This window comes from Nomascus leucogenys, chromosome 4 (assembly GCF_006542625.1).
Source record: "Nomascus leucogenys isolate Asia chromosome 4, Asia_NLE_v1, whole genome shotgun sequence".
NCBI classification, from domain to species: Eukaryota; Metazoa; Chordata; class Mammalia; order Primates; family Hylobatidae; genus Nomascus; species Nomascus leucogenys.
Window position 1 is genome coordinate 30408510 of NC_044384.1, and position 15556 is coordinate 30424065.

Sequence of the window (15556 nt, forward strand, 5' to 3'; positions counted from 1 at the left end):
TATTGATTATTGCCACAATTTCAGAGCCCGTTATTGGTCTATTCAGAGATTCAACTTCTTCCTGGTTTAGTCTTGGGAGGGTGTATGTGTCAAGGAATTTATCAATTTCTTCTAGATTTTCTAGTTCATTTGCGTAGAGGTGTTTATAGTATTCTCTGATGGTAGATTGTATTTCTGTGGGATCAGTGGTGATATCCCCTTTATCATTTTTTATTGCGTCTATTTGATTCTTCTCTCTTTTCTTCTTTATTAGTCTTGCTAGCGGTCTATCAATTTTGTTGATCTTTTCAAAAAACCTGCTCCTAGATTCATTAATTTTTTGAAGGGTTTTTTTGTGTCTCTATCTCCTTCAGTTCTGCTCTGATTTTAGTTATTTCTAGCCTTCTGCTAGCTTTTGAATGTGTTTGCTCTTCCTTTTCTAGTTCTTTTAATTGTGATGTTAGGGTGTCAATTTTAGATCTTTCCTGCTTTCTCGTGTGGGCATTTAGTGCTATAAATTTCCCTCTACACACTGCTTTGAATGTGTCCCAGAGATTCTGGTATGTTGTGTCTTTGTTCTCGTTGGTTTCAAAGAACATCTTTATTTCTGCCTTCATTTCGTTATGTACCCAATAGTCATTCAGGAGCAGGTTTTTCAGTTTCCATGTAGTTGAGCGGTTTTGAGTGAGTTTCTTAATCCTGAGTTCTAGTTTGATTGCACTGTGGTCTGAGAGATAGTTTGTTATAATTTCTGTTCTTTTACATTTGCTGAGGAGAGCTTTACTTCCAACTGTGTGGTCAATTTTGGAATAGGTATGGTGTGGTGCTGAAAAAAACGTATATTCTGTTGATTTGGGGTGGAGAGTTCTGTAGATGTCTATTAGGTCCGCTTGGTGCAGAGCTGAGTTCAATTCCTGGGTATCCTTGTTAACTTTCTGTCTCGTTGATCTGTCTAATGTTGACAATGGGGTGTTAAAATCTCCCATTATTATTGTGTGGGAGTCTAAGTCTCTTTGTAGGTCACTCAGGACTTGCTTTATGAATCTGGGTGCTCCTGTATTGGGTGCATATATATTTAGGATAGTTAGCTCTTCTTGTTGAATTGATCCCTTTACCATTATGTAATGGCCTTCTTTGTCTCTTTTGATCTTTGTTGGTTTAAAGTCTATTTTATCAGAGACTAGGATTGCAACCCCTGCCTTTTTTTGTTTTCCATTTGCTTGGTAGATCTTCCTCCATCCCTTTATTTTGAGTCTATGTGTGTCTCTGACGTGAGATGGGTTTCCTGAACACAGCATACTGATGGGTCTTGACTCCTTATCCAGTTTGCCAGTCTGTGTCTTTTAATTGGAGCATTTAGCCCATTTACATTGAAAGTTAATATTGTTATGTGTGAATTAGATCCTGTCATTATGATGTTAGCTGTTTATTTTGCTCGTTAGTTGATGCAGTTTCTTCCTAGCCTTGATGGTCTTTACAATTTGGCATGTTTTTGCAGTGGCTGGTACCGGTTGTTCCTTTCCATGTTTAGTGCTTCCTTCAGGAGCTCTTTTAGGGCAGGCCTGGTGGTGACAAAATCACTCAGCATTTGCTTGTCTGTAAAGTATTTTATTTCTCCTTGACTTATGAAGCTTAGTTTGGCTGGATATGAAATTCTGGGTTGAAAATTCTTTTCTTTAAGAATGTTGAATATCGGCCCCCACTCTCTTCTGGCTTGTAGAGTTTCTGCTGAGAGATCAGCTGTTAGTCTGATGGGCTTCCCTTTGTGGGTAACTTGACCTTTCTCTCTGGCTGCCGTTAACATTTTTTCCTTCATTTCAACTTTGGTGAATCTGACAATTATGTGTCTTGGAGTTGCTCTTCTCGAGGAGTATCTTTGTGGCATTCTTTGTATTTCCTGAATCTGAATGTTGGCCTGCCTTGCTAGATTGGGGAAGTTCTCCTGTGTAATATCTTGCAGAGTGTTTTCCAACTTGGTTCCATTCTCCCCGTCACTTTCAGGTACACCAATCAGACGTAGGTTTGGTCTTTTCACATAGTCCCATATTTCTTGGAGGCTTTGTTCATTTCTTTTTATTCTTTTTTCTCTAAACTTCCCTTCTCGCTTCATTTCATTCATTTCGTTTTCCATCACTGATACCCTTTCTTCCAGTTGATCGCATCGGCTACTGAGGCTTCTGCAGTCTTCATGTAGTTCTCGAAACTTGGCTTTCAGCTCCATCAGCTCCTTTAAGCACTTCTCTGCATTGGTTATTTTAGTTAAACATTCGTCTAATTTTTTTTCAAAGTTTTTAACTTCTTTGCCATTGGTTTGAATTTCCTCCTGTAGCTCAGAGTAGTTTGATCGTCTGAAGCCTTCTTCTCTCAACTCGTCAAAGTCATCCTCCGTCCAGCTTTGTTCCGTTGCTGGTGAGGAACTGCATTCCTTTGGAGGAGGAGAGGCGCTCTGCTTTTTAGAGTTTCCAGTTTTTCTGCTCTGTTTTCTCCCCATCTTTGTAGTTTTTTCTACTTTTGGTCTTTGATGATAGTGATGTACAGATGGGTTTTTGGTGTGGGTGTCCTTTCTGTTTGTTAGTTTTCCTTCTAACAGACAGGACCCTCAGCTGCAGGTCTGTTGGAGTTTGCCAGAGGTCCACTCCAGACCCTGTTTGGCTGGGCATCAGCAGTGGTGGCTGCAGAACAGTGGATTTTCGTTGACCGCAAATTCAGCTGTCTGATCGTTCCTCTGGAAGTTTTGTCTCAGAGGAGTACCCGGCCAAGTGAGGTGTCAGTCTGTCCCTACTGGGGGGTGCCTCCCAGTTAGGCTGCTCGGGGGTCAGGGTCCCACTGTAGGAGGCAGTCTGCCCGTTCTCAGATCTCCAGCTGCGTGCTGGGAGAACCACTACTCTCTTCAAAGCTGTTAGACAGGGACATTTAAGTCTGCAGAGGTTCCTGCTGACTTTTTGTTTGTCTGTGCCCTGCCCCCAGAGGTGGAGCCTACAGAGGCAGGCAGGCCTCCTTGAGCTGTGGTGGGCTCCACCCAGTTCCAGCTTCCTGGCTGCTTTGTTTACCTAAGCAAGCCTGGGCAATGGCGGGCACCCCTCTCCCAGCCTTGCTGCCACCTTGCGGTTTGATCTCAGACTGCTGTGCTAGCAATCAGCGAGACTTTGTGGGCGTAGGACCCTCCGAGCCAGGTGTGGGACACAATCTCCTGGTGTGCTGTTTTCCAAGCCCGTTGGAAAAGCGCAGTATTAGGGTGGGAATGACCCAATTTTCCAGGTGCCGTCTGTCACCCCTTTCTTTGAACTCCCTGACCCCGTGCGCTTCCCAAGTGAGGCAATGCCTCACTCTGGTTCGGCTTGCGCATAGTGCACTGCACCAACTGTCCTGCACCCACTCTTTGGCACTCCGTAGTGAGATGAACCCAGTACCTCAGATGGAAATGCAGAAATCACCCGTCTTCTGTGTCACTCACGCTGGGAGCTGTAGACCGGAGCTGTTCCTATTCGGCCATCTTGGCTCCACCCTGTTTTCTTAATACATATGTTGATTACATAGAAAAAGTGATACTTGAGGATTATGCCCTTTAATAAAGATGCAACATCAAGTATGATTTTTTTTTTTCTGATTACACCAACACTATTTGTTTTAGAAAACATTATTTTTCTAAGGCTATTCTGTTAATTTTTTTCTAATTAAATTTTATTGTTTCTTTTGTTGTATGTTCATTTTAGAAATCAAAGTATTTTGATGAGGAAAAAAATCACCCAACGTATAAACATAAGCACTTAAAGCATGATATATACCCATCATCATTATTATCATAATCATTTTACAAAAAGGGATACATACTGTGTTTTTCTTTTTCTTAATGGTAAACTTTTTTAAGTTAAGTATAACATATAGAAAAGTGCATAATTAGCATGTGGCTCGAGTAATTATTATAAAGCGAATGTGTTCAGTCAGGTGAAATAATTCCAGCACTCCAGAACCCTCTCTCTAATACTCTCATCTTCACTCTGCCTTCCCAACCACTGAGGATATCACTATCCCAACTTCTAATACGCTAGGTTAGTCTTGCCTGGTTTTGAACTTTATATTGATGTATTCTTGTGTTTTACTTCTTTTGTTTATTTGTGAAATTCATCCACATTTCTGCATGAAGCATAGTTTGTTCATTTTTATGACAACTAATTTCATCCTATTAAATATTTTAAGTACAGTATATATTTATACTTCATCCTACCACTAGTGTCTGAAAGTACCCGTCTCCTAGTGCCCTCATCAGTGTTAAAGTATTACAACTTAAAATATAGGATTAAAGCCAATTGACACCTATATTTAGAACTTTGAAGATAACAAGCTTTTTCTTTAAATAGCAAATATAAAATTCTTATTACTTGTACACTTTAAAAATATCCTTCAGTAAGTACTTTGTGAAGGAATAAATTAAGTTTATAAATTGGAGCCCTCTAAGATTTATAGAATGTGAAAGGGAGACTGCTCTTTCTCTTCAATGAGTCTACAGGAAGACTTGTGTACATATAATACACATAAGTATAATCCAAATCAGACAGTGGTGCAGATGATCATAGGAGATATAACCAGCATGCTATGAGAGAAGAGAGGAAAGAATAGTTATTTTTTGCTTTGTATTAGAACAAATGACTGTGACTTGGACCTTGAAGAATTTTCTAAGCAAGGAAAAAAGAAATGAGAGAGAATTTTAAAAAGGGAGGAAATAGAATGGCATTCTTGGTTGAAATCTAAACATTTAGTACAAAGTCCATCAACCAATGGTCAGTTCTAGTCATTGATAGATCTCTGAACTATTTCCCCCCCACCAATAGTCATGACGTTTAGGTAACTTTTCTTCTGTCTCTGTTTCATGTTAGTTTCTCCTTTAGACTGAAGCTGCATGGGTAGGGCATTAGTGTCTTTTTCGTTCATCATGTCTAATCCAGTTTTTTGTACTTTGCTCAATCCATAGCAGGCCCTTAATAAATGATGAATTGAATGTATGCAAGTACATAGGCAGCAAATACACATTTGGGCACAGCAAACTTCCTCTGTGGTAAAGTATAGATTGGTCAGGACCCTTGAAAGAAATCAACTTTAAAGAAATTAACTGATCATCAGACAAATATTTTTTTCCTTATGAATCTTCTAAGTAGAAATAGTATGGTTTTGGATGGCTCGTGCCTATAATCCTAGCACGTTGGGAGGCTGAGGTGGGCAGATCACCTGAGGCCAGGAGTTTGAGACCATCCTGGCCACCATGGCAAAACCCTGTCTCTACTAAAAATACAAAAATTAGCTGGGTGTGGTGGCACATGCCACCCACTACTAATCCCAGCTACTTGGAAGGCTGAGGCAGGAGAATTGCTTGAACCCAGGAGGCGGAAGTTGCAGTTAGCGAGATCACGCCACTGCACTCTAGCCTGGGAAACAGAGTGGAACTCTGTCTCAAAAAAAATAAATAAATAAAATAAATAAATAAATAAAAAAGAACGGTTTTGGTTTTAAAAGATACTACCACTAGAGGAAGCTGGGTAAAGTGCACATGGAATACCTGTGTATTATTTTTTAGCAAAGCATGTAAATCTACAATTATCTTGAAATAACAAGCTTAAAAAATTGTGATGAGCCAAGAATTTTTTTAAAAAGCAATAATATTCTGGAATTTTATAATACATACCTACATTAGTTAGGATATTGGTTTGGCTTTTAGTAGAGACCAGACACCAGTGGTTTAAACAAGAGGGAAGGCTTACATTTCTCTCACATGGAAGTCTAAACTAGTCTAGAGGCAGGCTTGCTTTCTGAGGTCATCCAGGGACCAAAGTTCCTCCAATCTTGTTTTACCATTCCTCCTGCAGTGTCCTCATACGTGGTCTGGCTCCCACCACTATGCCTGGGTTCTAGCCAATGGCAAGGATAAGGATGTGAGGAGAAAATAGCTTCCTTTTAAGGATATGACCTGAAACTTGCATGTGCTGCTCCCGTTCATATCCCATTTGTTGGAATTTAGTCATGCAGACATAGTTTGCTCCTGCAAGAAAGACTGGGAAATGTAGTCCTACCCAGCTAAATCGAAAGTTTTAAAATTTTATTTTTGTCAAAAAGAAGAAAGGGAGCTTGGTATGGAGGTCAAGTAGCTCTGCCACAGTGTTTGTCCTGCAATGCATGTTCAATAACTTTTTTGGTGAAACTTTCTTTCCTTATTATTTTACTATACTTATGTAGGAAAAGCATGGGTGTTTTAAGATTTAGATGTATTTGTTGGGTCATTATGGAAATAAAAACCAGTTATATGCAGTCGTTTTAATGCTTGTATCCCGATTACACTGTTAACTTCCCCAAAGGAAGAGTGTTTCTTCTTTGTATTTTTGGTTCCTAGCATGGGACCTGACCCTAACAGGAACTCATTACGTGTCTATTGACTGTAGATGTTGACTGAACATCTCTAGCAGAATTTTTATACATCTCTGCTATCTGACCTGCCTTCTCCTTAATTCTTTCATGGTATATGGTTTGTATCAGTATTATAGTTTTAAAACATATGATATGCCCCTTTTAGCAGATTTTTGTAACTGCGGCTGACAGTGCATAGTATCTTTTTTTTGGTATAGTTCTGATTGAATAGTGTTTTGTAATATGTTTGTTAGATGTAAGAAATCATTTATAGTTTAGCAAGTAGCATGTTTAATATGAAAAAGCAGTAACTTACCTCTATTTCATTCAACCTTGATAAATTTATCAAGCATTTGAGTTCATTTTTTAAAAATGAGGGTTATTTTTTCCTTGATTATTATTTTTATTGATGTTTCATACTTTGTGTCCTCTTCACATTTTGAATGTTAGGATAAGTAGTCTTCAGTCAGTACTTACATAAAAAACTTGAATTGTCAACCACTGATCAAGGAAATAAGAGAAGACATGAACAAATGGAAAAACATTCCATGCTCATGGATAGAAAGAATCAATATTGTGAAAATGGCCGTACTGCCCAAAGTAATTTATAGTTTCTTTTTTTTTTTTTTTTTTTTTTTTTGAGACGGAGTCTCGCTCTGTCGCCCAGGCTGGAGTGCAGTGGCGCAATCTCGGCTCACTGCAAGCTCTGCCTCCCGGGTTCACGCCATTCTCCTGTCTCAGCCTCTCCGAGTAGCTGGGACTACAGGCGCCCACCACCACGCCCGGCTAATTTTTTGTATTTTTAGTAGAGACGGGGTTTCACCGTGGTTTCGATCTCCTGACCTCGTGATCCGCCCGCCTCGGCCTCCCAAAGTGCTGGGATTACAAGCGTGAGCCACCGCGCCCGGCCGGTAATTTATAGTTTCAATGCCATCCCCATCAAGCTACCATTGACTTTCTTCACAGAATTAGAAAAAACTACTTTAAATTTCATATGGAACCAAAAAAGAGCCTATATAGCCAAGACAATCCTGAGCAAAAAGAACAAAGCTGGAGGCATCATGCTACCTGACTTCAAACTGTGCTATAAGACTACAGTAGCCAAAACAGCATGGTACTGGTACCGAAACAGATATATAGGCCAATGGAACAGAACAGAGGCCTCAGAAATAACACCACACATCTACAGCCATCTGATCTTTGACAAACCTGACACAAACAAGCAATAGGGAAAGGATTCCCTATTTAATCAGTGGTGTTGGGAAAACTGGCTAACCATATGCAGAAAACTGAAACCGGACCCCTTCCTTACACCTTACACAAAAATTAACTCAAGATGGGTTAAAGACTTAAACGTAAGACCTAAAATCATAAAAACCCTAGAAGAAAACCTAGGCAATACCATTCAGGACGTAGGCATGGGCAAAGACTCCATGACTAAAACATCAAAAACAATGACAACAAAAGCCAGAATTGACAAATGGGATCTAATTACACTAAAGAGCTTCTGCACAGCAAAAGAAACTATCGTCAAAGTAAACAGGCAACCTACAGAATGGGAGAAAATTTTTGCAATCTATCCACTGACAGAGGGCTAATATCCAGAATCTACAAGAACTTAAATTTACAAGAAAAAAAGCAAACAACCTCATCAAAAAGTGGGAGAAGGATATGGACAGACACTTCTCCAAAGAAGATATTTATGCAGCCAACAAACATATGAAAGCTCATCATCACTGGTCATTAGAGAAATGCAAATCAAAACCACAATGAGATACCATCTCATGCCAGTTAGAATGGTGATCATTAAAAAGTCAGGAAACAACAGATGCTGGAGAGGATGTGGAGAAATAGGAAGGCTTTTATACTGTTGGTGGGAGTGTAAATTAGTTCAGCCATTGTGGAAGACAGCGTGGTGATTCCTCAAGGATCTAGAACTAGAAATACCATTTGACCCAGCAGTCCAATTACTGGGTATACACCCAAATGATTATAAATTATTCTCCTGTAAAGACACATGCACACGTATGTTTATTGCAGCACTATTCACATAGAAAAGACTTGGAGCCAACCCAAATGCCTATCAGTGATAGACTGGATAAACAAAATGTGGCACATATATACCATGGAATACTATGCAGCCATAAAAAAGATGAATTCATGTCCTTTGCAGGGACATGGATGAAGCTGGAAACCATCATTGTCAGCAAATTAACACAGGAACAGAAAACCAAACACTTCATGATCTCACTAATAAGTGAGAGCTGAACAGTGAGAACACATGGACACAGGGCAGGGAACATCACACATCGGGGCCTATCGGGGGGGAAGGGGGCTAGGGGAGGGATAGCATTAGGAGAAATACCTAACGTAGATGGCAGGTTGATGGGTGCAGCAAACCACCATGGCATGTGTATACCTATGTAACAAACCTGCACCTTCTGTACATGTATCCCATAACTTAAAGTATAATAATAATAAGACAAAAAACTTGTCAACACCAGATTTGTTCTTTTAGTTAATTTTAGTTTTTAGTTTTATTTAGATGGATTTTGGGATTTCATTTGGAAGACCCAAGGGATACAATTAAGGAACTTTGGGAACCATCCTAAATTTGGTTTTTGGAACACAAGGAAATATATTGTAACTTTCCTTATTTTTCTGGTGGAGAGGTTTTTTGTTTTTTGTTTTTTTTTATTTCTTTCCAACAGGAAAATGCAATTCCACTAAGATTCTTGGGTCATAGATCAGAGGCTTGGACCAGCAAAGAGAAATGAACTTTTGGAAGAATCTTTGTCCAGTATTATGGGCCAGTTTAAACTGTAATGTAGGCAGTGACAGGCTGCTTCATCTCTCCCTGCGGTACTGTTTACCAGAAAAAGGAAGGAGGGCTGTGTGTGTGTGTGTGTGTGTGTGTGTGTGTGTGTGTGTGTGTGTGTGTGTCTGTGTTGGTGGATTTAGGGAAAGATGGAGAAGGAAGGAGGGCTGTGTGTGTGTGTGTGTGTGTGTGTGTGTGTGTGTGTGTGTGTCTGTCTGTCTGTGTTGGTGGATTCAGGGAAAGATGGAGAAGCTTCCCAATAGAATGTTAGTTTATCTGACATTAGAAGCAGCTTCTCAGCCCTCTTGGAAAATCTTGAAGAAAGGAGAGTGAATCTGTGTTGAAAGGGAATCAGAATTTTGCTTGTGCAATTTATTCAGTAGTAGTGAACTCATTTCTACTAGCAATAAAGATGAGCAACTGTGAAGAGGATCCAAAAACCACTTCTATTTGACCTTGGGGAGCATGTTGTGATTATTTTTGTTGCAGATTGAACTTTGTAATTGTGTTTCTCATTGCTCTGAATCCTGGAACACACAGTGATGGATATTGGAGCTGACTGTCATGGAGCATACTCTGAGTGGAAGAAAATGGCTTTAAATGTTTTAAAATGATACAAATAAACAACACAAATCAATCCCAAAGCAAATAATTAATACTTGGCTACGGGCTGTACCTTCTTAATAATTTTGATTTTCTTATTAAATGTCTCAAGTTCTTCAACTATGTCATGAGGATTGTTTTGAATAAACAAATTTGTGGCCTATAATTACCAATTATTGACAATTTTAATTCAGATTTTCCTTATGAAATGGAGGGAGCACATTATTTAACAGAAACTTTCCTGCGTTCCTCAGTCATCTTAAAATCCTTCCTGTATTAAAAAACAAAACAAAAAAAACCTCTTCTTGCTGATCCTCGAGTTTGCTTATACCTATACTGAAAATTTATACCAGATGTGCAGTTTGAGGTTCCCAGTATACTCTTCTTTGAGGACCTCGAAATTTAGGGATGGGGACTATTTCCCCCCTTCCCCCATAACAGCTCCTTAAAAGTTAGTAGTAAAACCATTTCAGTAATCATTTAAAAAGCTTGATATTTGTAGGCTCACAATTGTGTAAGAAATTACATATTGTTAGGCTATTCATAAGATTATTTTGTGTGTTCAATAAAAAGTACAAAATATTAGAAATGAACAGATGTTCACACTGAACTGTTTACAACGTAAAGTAGAAATAAAAAGTATCTGCCTGTGTTAGTTCAGGAGAAACAAAACGTTTCAGTTGCTTATTTTGTTATACATTGTTTATAATTTATTTACAGAAGCACTTAATTCATTTAATAAGTGTTTTTGTAAAAAGGACACCTGCCCATTATAATAATTAATAAAAAATATGTATATGCAAAGATTAAAGTTAAATATCACATCCATTGCCTCGATATAATCAGAGTTAACATGTTGATGATTTTTCCCTCCAAAATTATCAGGAGTTTTTCTGTTTTGTTGTTAAAGTAAAAATTACAGGGCTGTATCCTAGTTCCAAAGTATTTACATCACATTTTTGGGGGAGCTGGTAACCAGGAATTTTCCTCCTTCCCTTCCTTATTATTTTTAATTGCTTGTTGTGCTTGAATACGTCTATGTTGTAGAAGAGTCAAGCAATAGAGTAATACTACACTGAACAAAGTCTGAGACTCTCCTGAAGCCACCTTCACTCCCACTCTGCTCCATGATGAATGACTACTGTTTACAGTGGACCCTGCCGGGGACCTGTAGATGGACTTACATGCATAGATATGTGTATTTGCAAGTTCTTAAAACAAATGGAGCATGCATATATACATATATATCTATATATATGTAGTTTGTGAGTGGCCTTTTTCACTTAGTGATTTCTGATGAGATTTTCCCATATTCTACATACTAATGGGATCTATATTGTTCTGTTATTTTAATTTTATTCTTTTACATTTATTTTTAAAGAAATAAATATATTATTACTGGGGAAAAATTAAACTATACAAGTAAAACAAAAGTCTTCCTTGAATTCCTTGAATTCCATGCAATCCCACTTCATCCTCTAGAGATAATCTCTGTTTCCAGTGTGATGTATACTTTGTCCTTCTTGTTTTTTTTAAATATGTACATATGGATACATATATGGTTTGGTAGGTGATTTTTTAAATTGTTACATCGGTTTTTCTGCAACTTGTTTTTTTCACTTAACGGTATTTCCTTGTTGGTACATAGACATCTACATCTTTATATTGTATTCCATGGTATAGTTTAACCATAGCTTATGTCACCATTGTTACTGGTGAGCATTTATATGTTGTTTACATTATTGGACCATTATAAACAATGTTACAGTAAACATTCCTATACATGCTCTTTTGTGTGCCTATTCAAGTATTCCCTGGTATAGAAAAAAAAATTGCTGGGCTCATGAGTATGTGCATTTTATTTTCAATGAAAACTGCCAAATATACTTTAAAAAGTCCTGTACCACTTGGATCTCTTACTGTTGGTAATTTCCTATACCTTTACTGATACTACTGAGTATTATCAGTATTACCAGTCTTTTAAAAATGTTCTAGTCTCATGGGTCATCTCATCATCATTACATTTTTAAACATTATTTATATCGTTTGGACTTTCGTTGTCCATTTTTATATATATATATATGTGTATGTACATACACATATATATGTGTATGTATATACACACACATGTATATACATATGTATATACACATACATACACATATATATGTGTATATACATACACACACACATATATATATATATGTATATATATTTGAGATAGGGGCTTATTCTGTTGCCCAGGTTGGAGTGCGGTGGCACAGTCACAGCTTACTGTAGCCTCAACCTCCTGGGCTCAAGTGATCCTCCTGCCTCAGCCTCATGAGTAGCTGGGACTACAAGCATGCACCACCATGCCCGGCTATTTCTTTTTTAATTATTACTATTTGTAGAGACAAGGTCTCACTGTGTTACCCAGGCTCGTCTTCAACTCCTGGGCTGAAGCAGTCCTCCTGCCTCAGCCTCCTTTATTGCCCATTTTAATTTTGGATTACTTTTTTTTTTTAACTGATTTGTAGATTTTTAATCCTTTTGTTATACATGTTACAAGTTACAAGTGTTTCTTTTTCATATGTTACTTGTCTTTATGATGTGTTTTATCATGTAAAAGTATTTAATTTTTAAATGGTCAAATGAATATTCTTCATGTATTCTTGAATGTTGTTTCTTGCATAAGAAAAGGGCTTCCCTGACTCAAGGTTTATACACATACTTCTATAATTAAATACTAACAAAATTTTATTGTCCCAAGAACACTTAACAGAATTTCATCCTTTTCTTACTGATCTAGCACACTGCCTTTATCATAATCTTAATTATCAAATACATGTAGCTCTGTGCTGACCTAATTTCTCTTCTGTTGACCTATTTGTCTCCTCTGCTGCCAAATCACACTTTTACATGACTATAGCTTTATACAAATTGTACTATGTGAATGGATGTATACTTCCCCAGGTCAGTCTCAGAATTGTTTTCTTATGTATTTTTTTCATGTAGAAATGTTTTATTTACACTGTATTACAAAATATCACATAAAGTCTTGTTGGTATTTTGATGGTTATTATACTGAATTTTAGATTTACTTAGAGACATTTGACTTTTTTTTGTTGTTGTTGTTTTGTTTTTTTTGTTTTTTGTTTTTTGAGACAGAGTCGTACTCTGTCATCCAGGCTGGAGTGCAGTGGCATGATCTTGGCTCACTGCAACCTCTGCCTCCCAGGTTCAAGAGATTCTCCTGCCTCAGCCTCCCAAGTAGCTGGGAGTACCAGGCGTGTACCACCACACCTGGCTAATTTTTGTATTTTTAGTAGAGATGGGGTTTCACCATGTTGTCCAGGCTGGTCTTGAACTCCCGACCTCAGTAGATCCATCTGCCTTAGCCTCCCAAAGTGCTGGGATTACAGGCATGAGCCACTATACCTGGCCTAGATTTGACATTTTATAGTATTGACTCTTTTTGTCCAAAAACATGTTATGCCTTTACATTAATTCAGATCTCATATGGTCTTCAAATTCTATGGTTGTCAGCCTAAAGGTCATCTCTATTTTAGATTTATTCCTGAATATTTTATTGGATTTGTTGCTATTTTGATTGGAATTAAATATATTTTCTAAGTATTTATTGATTGTATGTAAAGCTTTTAATTTTTATTGTTGGTGTTGGTGTTGACCATATAGCCATAGTACTGCACCAAAATCTTCTATTAGTTATAGTGTGTCAGTAATGGAGTATCAGGTGGCTCTCTTTGATATTCTAGAACAACTAACTCTGTCCAATAGAAATATAATAGAAGCCACATATGTAATTTTAAATTTTCTAGTGGTCATGTCCAAAAAGTAAAAAGAAACAGGTGAAAGTAATTTTAATACTAGTGTATCTAAAATATTATTTCAACATGTATTTAGCATAAAATATTAGTGAGATAATTTACGTTCTTTTTTTGGTATTAAGTCTTCAAATTTTCATGTGTATTTTACACTTATAGCACAATGTGATTTGAGCTACAGTAGACTCACTTTAAATGCTCAGTAACCACAAGTGGCTAGTGGCCACTGTACTGGACAGTGCATTTTTTTTTTTTTTTTTTTGAGATGGAGTTTCGCTCTTGTTGCCCAGGCTGGAGTGCAATGGCGCGATCTCAGCTCACCGCAACCTCTGCCTCCTGGGTTCAAGCAATTCTCCTGCCTCAGCCTCCCAAGTAGCTGGGATTATAGGAGCCCGCCACCACACCTGGCTAATTTTTTTTTTATTTTTAGTAGAGACAGGATTTATGCATGTTGGTCAGGCCTCCCAAAGTGTTGGGATTACAGGCGTGAGCCACCATGCCAGGCCTGGACAGTGCATTTCTAAGTGGACCAGAATATTGCTTGCAAATAATGAAATTTTTTCTCTAAAATTTTTTTGGTCTTTTTTTCTTTTGCCTTAATGTTTTTGCCCAGGCATCAGTAGTACCATGCTGATGTTGATGATATTAATGGGAATACTTACAATGACCACTATGAACTTTTGGCTAGAGGTTTCCTTCCCTTTCTAGTTTGTAAGAATTTTTCTTTAAATCAGAAACCAATTTTAAGTTTAAAATATATATATATATATATATATTTAAATATATATATGAAAATGTGGAAATTCTTGAGATGACCATATTTTTTATTTTAAAAAATAGAAATAATACTTTTTAAATGGTGAACAATTCTCGTACTTTAGAAACAAAGTCTCTTGATCATAATGCATTTATTATTATTATTTTTTTTTGAGATGAGTCTCGCTCTGTTGCCCAGGCTGGAGTGGAGTGGCATGATCTCAGCTCACTGCAACCTCTGCTTCCCAGGTTCAAGCTATTCTTTTGCCTCAGCCTCCCAAGTAGCTGGGACTACAGGCGCCTGCCATCATGCCCGGCTAATTTTTGTATTTTTAGTAGCGATGGGGTTTCACCGTATTGGCCAGGCTGGTCTCGAAGTCCTGGCCTCTTGGTCCACCTGCCTTGGCCTCTCAAAGTGCTGGGATTACAGGTGTGTGCCACTGTGCCCGGCTTGCAATAATTTTTTTTAGCAAATTTTTCTACTAAATTTCATTCACTTTTTAAAAAAATTTAGGTTACCTAATGATAAAAATCTCTATTTCTCTATTTTATTGTAAATACAGTCAATCTTTGTCCAGTTTTTATAGCAAGGAGGATTTTCTGGCCTTGTGAAATGTATAGACATGATTCTTGTTCTACGCTTTGAAACTGCTCATTACCATATTGTATTATATTTCACAGAATGCTTTACAGAAATACATTCATCTCATTGGTGGTGGCACAGCCTAACAGGGTGTTTTCCTCCCCAGCAGGACTCTGGACTGTCTTCACACTAGGTGGTGTGGGCAGCAAAGCGGCTGCCTCTCCAGAGCTTTCTTCCCCTCTGGCCAACCAGAGTCTCCTGCTTCTGCTGGTGTTGGCCAATCTGACAGATGCCTCAGATGCGCCAAACCCCTATAGACAAGCCATTATGTCCTTCAAGAACACACAAGGTTTGTGGTATTTTTTCTCTAATATTCTTTGTAATGGGGAGAGTATTGCTTATTCTATATTGTTTATTTTCTTATAGTTTTGGAGATGAGTGTCCATTTGTATGTTTTCATATTGGTCAAACATGAGAAAAACTTAGCTTTTCCTGTCAATATTATCAGGAAGGTCAAGCATCCTTTATACCTGATCCTTTATATCTGTTTAAATTCATATTTCTTTCAGGGACAACCAACCAGCATGTGTTTAATTT

The 15556-nt window shown here is 37.8% G+C and overlaps 1 protein-coding gene across 5 annotated transcripts in view; it reads left to right on the plus strand.

Annotated features, from left to right (window-relative positions):
- Window positions 1–15556, plus strand: part of DYM (dymeclin) — a 401308-nt gene that overhangs the window by 156325 nt on the left and 229427 nt on the right. For 4 of the 5 annotated variants that reach the window (XM_030810464.1, XM_030810466.1, XM_030810462.1 and 1 more), the window contains exon 9: window positions 15126–15308. In XM_030810464.1, the coding sequence (XP_030666324.1) occupies window positions 15126–15308 (183 nt within the window). The remainder of the gene's footprint in view (window positions 1–15125; window positions 15309–15556) is intronic. The other variant, XM_030810463.1, reaches the window with a different exon arrangement.